General features: G+C 39.4%; 1 protein-coding gene across 6 annotated transcripts in view; it reads right to left on the bottom strand.

Annotated features, from left to right (window-relative positions):
• Positions 1 to 12551, bottom strand: part of LOC146250800 (1,4-alpha-glucan-branching enzyme-like) — a 140987-nt gene that overhangs the window by 94645 nt on the left and 33791 nt on the right. For all 6 annotated transcript variants that reach the window (XM_084679453.1, XM_084679450.1, XM_084679456.1 and 3 more), the window contains 3 exons: positions 11148 to 11273; positions 5338 to 5473; positions 2659 to 2749 (listed from right to left, as the gene is read on the bottom strand). In XM_084679453.1, the coding sequence (XP_084535579.1) occupies positions 2659 to 2749; positions 5338 to 5473; positions 11148 to 11273 (353 nt within the window). The remainder of the gene's footprint in view (positions 1 to 2658; positions 2750 to 5337; positions 5474 to 11147; positions 11274 to 12551) is intronic.

Raw genomic sequence — 12551 nt, 5'->3', positions numbered from 1 at the left:
CCAATGAAAGAAGAGCAATGGGACATTTGCATGCTTTGTATTAGCCAATAACAGTCAAGAGTGGTTCTGTTTAAATAGCTTGCTAGCACAACATGCTAGCGAAAAAACTTTGTAGCACCATGGCGTGTGATGTTTTGTCTCCTTGCGTTCGGCCACAAGCAATAAAGTTTTCTTAACTTGTTCGCCGACTGACTGTGCAATGCCTGATCGATGAATATTTCTGACAGCCAAGAGACCACTTTCTTTCAGAAAGCTATAGTTCTTAAATACTATATTTCAGATCCAAAGTGATTGTTCCCAGGGATACATATTTTAGTTGGAAGAATTACTGTCATGACCTCGCTTTAAAGTCACTTTAAGTAAAAACTGGCACAACTCACCACCCTCTCCCCTATAGTTTTGAGTCTAGGTTAACTTGTTTGAGGTGTGGATTCTAGGTACATTTCTGTTATTCTCTCTGTTCTCAGCGCGTCAGCAATCATAGCTGCACCATCACCGTGGTAGCCACACAGACACGCCCCACTTACACAGGTGATTGGTATCAGCTGAGTCACAAGACGGAGCTATTCAGTCAACCCGTCTCATTAAAAGACTAAGAGCACCACAACACAACTACTACCACTACTGATACTCAGGCATGCAAACAGGTCAGGAGTAAAAAAAAAAAGGTGAGAAGGATACAGCAAACCCCCGACCCTCTAGGGGGATCCGGTGGCATGCTCCCCCGGAAGAAAATGTAAACATTTTTAGAGTTAAAAGTATGAATCTGGTGCACTTTGAGAGCAAAATTAAGAGGCTAGATCTATGTGGAATCTGTGCTCTTGTAAAAAATATATTCTTTTAACCATAAAGACAATTTTTGGATAGCATACATCATAAAAAACAATTAAACAGACAGGATTACCTGTGTTGAACTACTTTAAAAAACAAAAGTCAAAAGCATCACTTACTGTAAAACTAACACACATCCAATAGCCATCACCCCCCCCCCCCCCCCCCCCCCCCCCCAAATTCTCTCATTGGATCTGCACAAATCACATAGGTCACCCATGTTGGTTTCAAAAAGGTGAGTCTACCCAAAGGTGAGGAGTTTGCATGCCTGGATACTACTTGTGCTGCTACTTAGTGATGGGGGAAAAAAAAGCTTTGCAGAGCAACAACATATTTGAAACAATTGTGTAAAAAAAGTATCGCTTTTTCGAAGCGTTTGATACATCTTCTCCATAGGGACATCTGCTGGCCAGTTCATGGTATGGCGACTGTATAGAGCAGTGGTTCTCAACCTTGTCCTCAGGGACCCCCTGTCCTGCATGTTTTAGAGGTTTCCCTGTTCCAACACACCTGATTTGAATAAAAGGGTCGTTATCTAGCTCTGTAGAAGCCTGGTAACGAACATGCATTTGTGTCAGGTGTGTTGGAGCAGGGAAACATCTAAAACAAGCAGGACAGGGGGTCCCTGAGGACAGGGTTGAGAACCACTGGTATAGAGAGATTGAAGGAATCGAGTGACGTCAAGTCCTTGAGACGTTCGTCTCAATCGTCATCAATTTGATAAATAAAGTGACAAATGTTTCGATGTGCAAGTGTCAAAAATATGTTATATATCTTGTTGTATTATAAACAACGTAACGTCTTTGCTACTTTACATTCATAACATATATTTATAGGTTCTTCTAGCATTATTCACACGTTCAGCTACGTTGGGTATGGCCTCGTGGTAAGAGCACAGCCCCTCAGTCCAAAATGGTGGGATTGAAACCTCGGACCTCATTATAGTGGATATATATGCCAAATGGATCAATTACTATTTGATCATGTAGGCTAGCGGCTAAGGTTTAGGAATATTGCTTTTGCAACCGGGAAAGGGATGGCCACATTTGAAGGCTGGCAAAACTAGAGAAAGATGTATGTGCTTGTGTACACCTACTCACATCTGTATCTAGGTCTGTCTATCTAGCTCTGGCAATCTATCTGTATTTCTGGCTCTGTAAACTAATGTATTCTATAGCGTCCGTAAAAATGTCTCCTCTCTATAACCTTGGAATATTAGTGATTTCTGATGTCTTTTAAGCGTTTGAATAAACCGCAGTTTATCTCGGATCCTAGACTGTAGCACGACACTGTCAACTGCTTATGTGACGTCCAAAGCTTCGACGGGTGATCACGTATCTTTATTCTACTACACCACTGATACTACTTTATCTGCTACTGTTATTACTATCCCAACTATAATTTCAGCTACTAAAACTAATACTCTACTTCTACAGTTTAACAGTTCAGCTTCTCCCGCATTATATTTAAGCTCTTAACATTGTTAGAGGATGCAGTTCAGCTTCCACACTGCCTCTTGTGTGACTCACATTTTTGAAATTCATTTCAGCTTTCAGTTTGCGGGTATTTTCTGTTTTTTCAGCATTTTTTTTTCAGCTTTCAGCATTCCAACGTATTTTCTGCAGGAAATGCACTTTCTAGTTGGCAATAATATTTAAGGGTGCCATTTACTGTGAAACTTTTATTTGATTGTTTAATTTTTTTTTTATACATAATTTTGCTGGGTTCCTTTAGAGTTGTGGTGGAATTTGAATTCTCTTTCTTTTGAAGTTTGTAAACCATTACTAACCACAGAAAAAAATTCGAAACCACAATATAGAAATGTACCTGGATGCAGCAAAGAAACTTGTTACTTGATATCCAAAGCTGGCATAGTAGGCATGTTCCATGATAGCCATTAGCTGTATACAGTTGTAACCTGAGAGACACAAATGGACATGAGAAATCCGTTCATTAGGTTTACAATACATGGAATGTTGGATACGTTTGGTTATTAACACATTTTTTTATCCATCTTTCTGGGTCTTTACACCATCTATCTACAGCTTCAACAGAATTAATTCTTCTTGTGAATGAGGAGAGTGAGTATGTGGTCCAATAGGGTCCAATTTGATGACACAATGTTTAATAATGTAATGCAGGTAAACAAGTACATTTTATTGAACTTCACGTTTTGATATAAATAGCATGGTTTCCCGCAGCACTTTGCAGGAATAGCAAGGCAGCACCTGCCACCTTAACTACGTCGTCAACTAGGTTTTTATTAATGAGCGATATCAGCAGTGTTACTCTGTCCTGTTTTCTCCCTTTTATTCCAAACAGTAACCAATGCTAGTCTTCCTTCTCTGCAGAACGCAAAAAAAAACAAAAAAAAAACACACCCTACCACCTTAACTAACACATTTTCTGCAGGAAACCATGAATAGTATTGTCAAATTAGGCCATCCTTATTTCCTGCTGTCTTTTAACATCATCTCTAGGGAAACACTGACATTGAGGTGGTTGTTACTGTCAGTGGCGGAACCAGACTTTTATATATGGGGTGGCCAGGGCTACTTCAGGGGGTCCACAGACCAAGACTTAAAATGTGTGTGTAACCTTAACCTGGCATCCAAGCAGTGTAAATTATTCATATACTAATGCTTACGAGAAATAGAAATAAAATTAACTTAAGCCTGAGTTCTTAAGTGTGGCTTGGTATGATCCACTAGGGTCACTTTAATCAAATTCTACATTTACTATGAATAGACACGTTGCTCTACATCTGAATTGCAACAAATGTCTTTCTTACTCACACTGTACTGTAGGCTACTCACAAGCTGGAGACTTTGGTCACTTTGGTTTTTATAAATATACTGTATAATCTGGGTCAAACCAGGTTAGAGGTTAGATCCTTCTTTTACATTAAAACATAACTATTAGTGTACACTCACACACAAAATGCCAAAGCCATCAAAACAAGAACATTCATGAATCAACAACCAACATTTTAAAGTGAGTCTTATTCTGAGAAAAACGTGTGTAGGCTACATGTGTGGCCTACAAACACAAGCTAAGCTTTGGGGAGGGAGCTGCTCTGAGGTCTCTGGGTGGTGCAAGGACTGGGGTCTATTTCCACCTGATCCTGTTTGCTCAGCTTTTTGAAGAAGTCTGCTATCTCACCCTTTCTTTTAATGTTTGAAGTGAACCCCAAGCAAAAACAACATATAGGCCTACACATCCAATTACCCACATTTGAGTTCAATCTTAAACATATTTCCATTATTATCTTCAATCAACTACTAGATCATGGCTATCCCTAGTCTGAAATACATTATTTCAAACAGGCATTATACGATAGCAAACGGTCAATCTGACTGCAGTGTTAATCTTTTGTAACGTTAATAGATTGATGAGGCATCTCATCAAGGAATCTAAAAGAAAAAAAATAGTATAGCGACCCACACCGAAAGACGTGTGTTATGTTAGGCTGTTAGTTGGTTGTTTACCATCAGTGTTCGCGTGAACAGGTTTAGCGTCTGTTCTTTCTGTTACGTCTGGGTTTCACAAGAGACGGTATTGTTTGTGCGCGAAGGCCAAACAGTGTACCGTGTACTGTGCCTGTGTACCGTGTGGTTAATAAATGTTAATTCGGGAATGTATCTTATACCTGGACGATTGTTGCTTTCTGACCTAGTCAGGTCATTACAATAGATTTCAAATGTCTAAACACTGTTGTTGTTTTAAACTACACCAAGTAGGAACTGCACTGTTAGCTAAGCCTACTATAGTGCTAAGTGCTAAACAAAAACAGAGACATATTTCTCTTATCTGAATCTGTTATGTAACCAAATTGCCAATATGTATCTTTTTCTATGGCTATGCGGCCCAGCAACTCAACTTTCATTACATTTCGTTCAGGAAGCCTCAAGACCATTGCTAAAGCTTAAAACGATAACTGTAATATGATGCTCTTGTTTTCCGTCGCTGGCGCTGTATCAGACGCTGGCGTAGTGTTTTGTGACTGACTGGTGAACTGTGGAAATATCCTCTATTGAAAAAAATGCACTGCCAGATGTCAATAGAAACGCTTCTTTTAACAAAATTAATTAAATGGCAATCAGCATCCAAGTGCCAGGGACATTTTGGGGTGGCACCTGGGGTGGCCAGTCCGATATCAAGGGGGTCCAGTGCCACCCCGGCCACCCCTCTGGCTCCGCGACTGGTTACTGTAGGTGTTGACCTGCAGAAATGTATTTGTGCAGAGAAAATGTGATGAGTCTAACACTGAGGAGAAAGCACTTCTGATCATGGGGACAATGGCATTAAACAAATCAAGCAGATGTGATGGGTTAAGGACCACTACTGACTGGGATACAGAAGTACCATCAGGCATGGATTTACTTGTTAGGTCTACTTTAACCTGAGGAGACTTAATAATAAATACTAATAAGAATCAACCGACAAGTGGGAGTGCTCTAGTTTCTCCATGTTATTAAGTAGTGATTATGCGATCTGCGATCTTACCCAGCTCTTTTATTCGAGGAAGCACATTGTTTGTGAAGTTGGTATAAGTTGCAATACTGCCCTCAGGTGAGGCGATTCCAACATGGGATTCATATATCCGCAAGCTTCTGGGCTTCTTAGGGCGAAGATGGATATGCTAAAAAAATAAAACAGAACAGCACAATGAAGCAAATTTTGTCTTGTCAAACTTTGTCTAAAAGGAAAGTTCTAGTTAAAAGTCTCCTTATTGCATAGAGTACATAAGGAATGGAGGGTTTTTCTGACTATAAACAATACAAGTGAGTTACTGTAGAAAGATTTAGACAACCTAAATTCATTGAGGCTTGAAGTTTATTGACGGTGGCAAACTGAAAGCCAAGTGGCTGCCACAGAAATGTTAGGACTATACAGTGTGCCACAGAGAGCTGCTGGGCCGCGCATCAAATTCCAGCACCCTCCTCTCATGACCTTTCCTAGATTTGTGTTTCAGGTACACGTAATGATCGTTAGATCCACAATCTGTCATTTATTTCCGTGTTGATAGTTGGTGGTTGTTTCATTAGAATGTTTGTTTTCTGGCCCTTCAATCATTCAGCAAAATGTAATCTATACTGTAATGCGAGACATGTGTCTGTCTGTCCATCCAAGTTTTATAGAGGGATTGTATAGCAGTGTATAGCAGACTTAATGTTTGATATAACAACCTATCGGAATGACAAGACAGACAGTAGTAATATAATTCTGGTTGAGAATGTCTATCGTGGTTTTATGTATTATTTTGTTTTTATGCATTATTGTAACATTGGGACTTCAGTTCCCAGTGTGGATTGCGGGTTACACATGAACAGTAGTCATGCAGTCAGATGTGTGGAAAACACAATTTGCAATTGATAAATCAAGTAGGCCTATGTACTACAACTAGCCTGACATGAAGACAGTAAACATTGTCTTAACAGAAGAACACTACCCCCATTTCCCAACTCCATTCAGTAGGATACCTTTAGGAGGGGTACCCATCATCCCCCCTCCTAATCATCACGTAGTGAATTGTCAGACTTGGGCCGAATCCCAATACTCCCCCTTACCCCTTCCCCTTACCCCTTCCCCTTAATTTACCCCTAGCCCTTGGCCCTCGAAACTAAGGGGTAAGGGCTACATAGCCCTAAGAAATGGGACACCACTTGGTTACAGGTACGTCATCTAGCACGTATCGATATCTCCAAAGCAAGTAGTGTTATGCACTGATTTAAACGAAATTCGCTGCTAATGGAGTTTACTTTAAACTGTAGACATGCTAGTCAAAGAAATGCGGGACTGTTGTGCAATTGAGCACTGTAATATTAGCGTACCAAACTAGCGATTTTTAGAAACGTTTCAATTAGGAAAATGGTTGCAAATATATATATGTTCATGACTGTATATAACACAAAACAAGACTGTCAATTTTTTAATCAATTAATTAAGCCGAAAATATTATATTTAGCGGACTCTCTGGATGATCTGGCCGCCATTGTTGCCGGTCGCGCAGTTTTCACATAGCCCTCGGTTTCAAGTAAGCTCCCGACCTCACTTGGTTTTAAGGGGTGTATACCCCTTAGTCTTAGCCCTTCCCCTAGCTCAAAAAGAGTATTGGGACACCACTAGCTCTCACGGGAACGCGCAAAACGAAGGGGAAGGGGAAGGGGTAAGGGGGAGTATTGGGATTCGGCCTTGGTCTCGAGTCAATACCCTTGAACATGTTTCACAAGTAGTTCAAAGCACATTTTCAGCATGTTTGTCTTACATTTCTGACAGATGTCATCCATTTTGTTCCCTTTATGTCTACGGACTAAATACAAAAAATAGGATAATATTGGGCATTGCATTGTAGTGGCATTACGCACACAGGATGTATTTTACTTTGTTTGAGCTGGTAAATCATGAATGCATCTTTCAGGCTGTTTGAAAAGTGCAACATCCCAGCCCCCTTCTAATGACTATGTAGTGAATCAATGGATTTGGACTCAAGTTCCCTTCAACATTTTCAAGTCAAATCAAGATACCGTCAACATTCCAAGCCTTTAAATCTGATGCATACACAGATCCTTCACCAGCTCAAGAATACATTTCCTTTAGCTTATTGTTACGTTAATGCAATCTTTGTACAGTGTGGGCAATAATTGCCGCCAGGTGTAAGACGTTGTAAAATTCAGCTACATTTACTATAACGATGGCTACCTCCATTCAGTGGATATAGCCATGCTCATCAACACCACATTTTGTGCTGTTGGGAAATAGTAGTGGGAAATTGTATAGTTTTTGCACCATTATCAGCTGAAACTGTATGATGCATTGTACTTAGGATGCATACATTCTTTGGTTTTACCTGGTAACTAGTCAGTGACACTTTTCCAGCCCTTAGCATCTTGGTGGAAAACCTTTCAGACTGTGCCTGGGGGGCAATTAATTGTGCCAGCAATGGTGGCTTTGTTCACCAAAATATTGTTTTCCAAAGAGGTAAATAAATTGTTACATTCCTTCATCTATATAGGAAAGGCCGGCTTAAAATATTTAGCTAAATAGAGTTGTGTTTTCAATTTAAATTTGTTCAAGTTTCTATGGCAACCCATTATTTATCAGCATTATTTTGCTCAGCTCATCAGTGTATTTTTGAATCTTTTGCCACATTGTGTCAAACACAAACTATAAATAAAGCACATGATACCACCAAAGCCATGAAAAGCCACCCAACGACACAGTGAGCTTCTAGACGTAGTTGTTGTTGAGAGACACACATTCCCGGAACTAGACTGCACAGTGCCCATGAAGAAGTAGGTGACACACGCACAGATCCCTGAAATTATAGATGGGGCCCAGTGCCTGTGATTCCATTGGTGAGTAAGATGTTGGTGAAACACAGATTTCAGGAATTATAAATAAATAGTGCAGTGCCCATGAGGCAGCCCGTGATGACAGTTTCGGCTTTGGTACCTATATTTGTCATATCACAATTAAAATTCTCAAAAGTACTTGCTCAACCTCCACATCAGTCACTTGTGCACATCATCAAAGCAATTTCTCATTATTTTAAACAAATTGCCAATGCTCTGGTTCATTCATGCACATTATGATGTAGCCTACAAATGTGTTCCGTTTCCCACATTATCAATTGATAATGTCATGTTGATCAAAATGTATTATATTGGTCCTCTGTTAAATTGTCTTACCCCCACAAAGATCTAGACATTTAGTTCATTACATAAGTCATTACATACACAATGTTTGATTTTCAGGCCTAATTCGCCATACAGCGCTGCATGTACAGTTCTGCCTAAGGGGTGCTTGCTGTTTACATCAATTTGTATTTTCTTTCCTTTGTGCTATGCAGTGCTGTGAAATGGTCTTCCATTTTCTGTAGCACTTTCACAAAAGACACTGGCTGATAAGCCAAGAAGCAGCAAGTGTTACATTCTTGGCTAATGACACTTCAAATATGGGTAAAGGGGTGTGCCTGATTCCATGGAATACTAAACGAATGAGTAAGGCCATTAAAGGCCCCCATTAAAGGCCTCTTTGTAAGGGGATGACAAAGTTGCAGCATTTGACAGGGGATATTTAATTTTTGCAGGAAACAACATAAAATACCAGGCGTATCAAAAGTGCATGGATGAGCAATGTGTTTCAATATATTCAGCCAAAGCTAGCGGTGTTGCTATGATTATTAGTAAGAATATAATGTTTGAGTCGGTATACATACAAAATGTTAATGGCCGCTACGTCGTAGTATCGAGCATGTTACAAAACCTTACAGTGGTTCTAGTCTCCATCTATGCTCCCAACTGGGACGATGAGCAATTATTTATTAACCTCTTTGCCAAAATTCCAAAACAGCAACAACCATCACATTAATGGGTGGAAAGTGCTGGTGCAAGACTACTGTAGTTCGATAAGTCGTCCTCTAAGCACAGCAATCTAACTAAAAATGACAGGAATCTGTGTGTGTGTGTCTGTCTAATGAGATTTTAGGGCAAAAAGTTTCTCACAATTATCTCGAGAACCGGGCGCTGTGCACAGTACCAATTTTACAGTTGTCCATTTAAAAACCCAAGGATTTTCAGTGCCACATTTGACAATGTTTGGAAAACAGTTTGAGATCTAATTAGACTAATGGAACTAATTAGGCCAATGAATGTCCCTGTCTGTTTATAATAATAATAATATTGACCAACTGCAGTCTAACCTGCAGCATGTGTGACATCCTTTAGCCAATAAATAATATTTTGATTAATGATCAAAGGGCTAGACAACAAACATTCTAATGAAATAATCACCATTTAACAATACAATAACGAATGACAGATTCAGTGCTGCCGCTAGCCATTTTTGGTGCCCTACGCAAAATTCCTTTATGATGCCAAAAAAATACATCATGAGTGCATGATGTATTTTTATCTCTTAATTTTTCAGCCCCACCCTTACGTTTCTTAGCATGGTTTTCCAAATTAATTATAAACATTTAAAACTGAAAGCATGCAGCTAAGGAGCTCTCCACCTTTATTACTCATTTAAAAACTATTTGATCAATCGAATATAAAAGCATAATAGAATGTACAGTAAAGTAACATCTAGCTGGCGTCAGTTATTTCAAATGCATAGATAATGTTTAACAGTAAAATCTAAATTTAGTTTGCACCTAACATATTTGAGTGTGCTAAAATTAGCAATAACGTCAGCTAGTTCAAGGTGTATGCATAGGCTAACTATAAGTTAGCAGCATATTTCCCGTATTTAACAATAATTAAACATGGACTTACCTGAAAGTGATGCACGGGCATCATCTTGCAGTTTATTTCTTTTTCTGCCCCTGACTCCTGTTGTCTTTTTGAGGCCATTTTCGAAAGGTTTACCTATCCTACTGTCAAAGTTCGTCAGGCCACTGAGATAGAAAAGGGCACCCACGGCGAGCTTGGAAAGTTGAGTGTGTATTTGTTTTTTTGTGGGGTGGGGGTGGGGGGGCACCATCTAACGTTTTTTGAGCAATTAAATATATCTCTTGTTTTGCCTGTTTTGTGATAAACATGCCTAAAAGGTGCGTAATATTTATATAGGCCAACTGAAATAATATCGGCATTCTAATTATAATAACTATGATGATTTTTCAGTTGGCAAATTTTTGGTGCCCCCTCAGGGGTTGGTGCCCTACGCACAGCGCGTGGTGCGCGTTATGGGAGCGGCGGCACTGGACAGATTGACAAAGGCAAGTTCATTTTCCGACCTTGCCTTTGCTCAGTGCTAAAAGCACCATCTAGCGATCATTACGTGTCAGTAACAACGTCCCTGCCAGAAGACTCTAACCACGCTATATGTAAGGAAAACTAGCACTTTTAGGGTCTCATTTACTAACATTGCTTCCGCAGTTTAATCTGCGCCTTTGTCAAACCGTATCCTTGTTCCTAAATCCTGTTAGTAAATGGCAGCTTAGTGTTAAAGCAAAATGATGGTTTTACAGTTGAATTCTACAAGGCATACTCTACTAGTTCCAATTCTAGTGAGGATGTAAAACGATTCTTTTCAAAGCCAAGTATCTGTTAATTGTTATATCCATTAGAAAGATGTGGGTTTAACCCCCCAAAATTCTAACTTTTGTCTGATCTGGGAGCAGTTCCCCACTCTCGACCTTGTTATTGAACTGAGATGCACAAGTACCCTTGCATCCGTAGTAATTCACTGATTTGATTTACTCACCATTTGTTCGGAGTCAATGTTGATTTTGTGATATTTGCAGCTTGCTGGTAATTTTAGTGTGTGTATACAATAAAGCTTTTTAAATTATGCAAGAGACTGCAACTTACTTGGTAAGGTTGTAACGGGTCCCAGTGCACCCAGTCATAGACGACCGACTTCTCATACTGGGTCACATACTTTGCCCAAGGTGAGATCCTGTACAAACGCTCGCCAGCTTTGGTATGGATCACCACCTGGGAAAAATGTGAAAAAATAAGTATTGGCAAAAAGGTTCAGAGAACTGGAAGTCAGTTTTAGATGACCAAAACGAATGAACACTGAAAAAGATTGAGTGGACAGAAAGTAAGGCAATCCCAGCTTGGACATACACATTAATATGTTATAATATAGAAAGGGTCATTAAATTTTCTGTTACATTTTATCTAATTAGTAGATGTTTTTATCCAAAGCAATGTATAATTAGCAGTGTTGGGTAACGTTACTCTTGTAAAGTAACTAGTTATGTTACTTTGTTTCTTGCAGTAGAGAGTAAGGCATTAAGTTACTTTTGCGTTACATTAAGAAAAGTATTTTATTTCTAAGACAATTCACCTTGGTCACTCTTATGCCCAGAAGGCACATTTAAAGGGTTGACCATCGCAAAAACCCATCACAGCCAAGAACAACAATTGAGAAAACGAAATTCAAGACTACAAAAAAACGAATTGACCTCAAAATAATTTGACACTTCTATTTGGTTCATATATAACCCAATATTTTGTAGTTTGAGCTCAATTAAGATCCAACTCTTCATTAAATTAATTATTGAGAAATGCAAGTGCCTCCACAGTTTCAGTCCAGGCGTATTAAACAGCTTGTATCTATAGACTTCAATAGATGAATCCATTGCAGAGAACAATGAAAAAAAAAAAAAAACACACATTCTCAAAAGGAGGATTGTAGGGAACATGTAATTTCTGGTCATGAACCATAGCCAATAAACATCTCTGCATCCTATACAATTAAGGAATTGAAATTCAAGACTACAATGAAACAATTGGGCTAATATAACACATTTGACAGATCTATTTAGTTGATAAATAACCCAACGTTTCCTTTTTGTTCCGGAGATGATAATCCAGGGCTCTCAAGTGTCACACATTGAGCGAGACAGTCACTCATTTTGGTCTTTCTTCACGCACTCCCGCCACACATTGTATTTCTCATGCAGAAAAACGATTTATAATATATTTAACATGCCACGCTGCTCTCGCTATGGAACCGGCAGGAATTAAGTGTGTCTCCCCTCAAGTTCTTAGTTGAGCCTGCCTTCTTAGCCAATCAAAAAAGAAAGGGGCTACACAATAGACAGTCTGTCTGATGATCCTAGCCAACTCCTTCAACTGAGTAACAGCCCGGGAATGGCCCCTTACCACAGGATCAATGGAGGACAAGGCCTGTAGGGTCTTACTTTTGAGAGGTAGTTTGTTCTACTTGCCACAAGCTGTGTATCGTCACCTTCCCAATAAAAT

This window comes from Hypomesus nipponensis, chromosome 18 (assembly GCF_054491055.1).
Source record: "Hypomesus nipponensis isolate SF chromosome 18, ASM5449105v1, whole genome shotgun sequence".
NCBI lineage: Eukaryota > Metazoa > Chordata > Actinopteri > Osmeriformes > Osmeridae > Hypomesus > Hypomesus nipponensis.
This window is presented reverse-complemented; position numbering and strand designations above follow the sequence as displayed.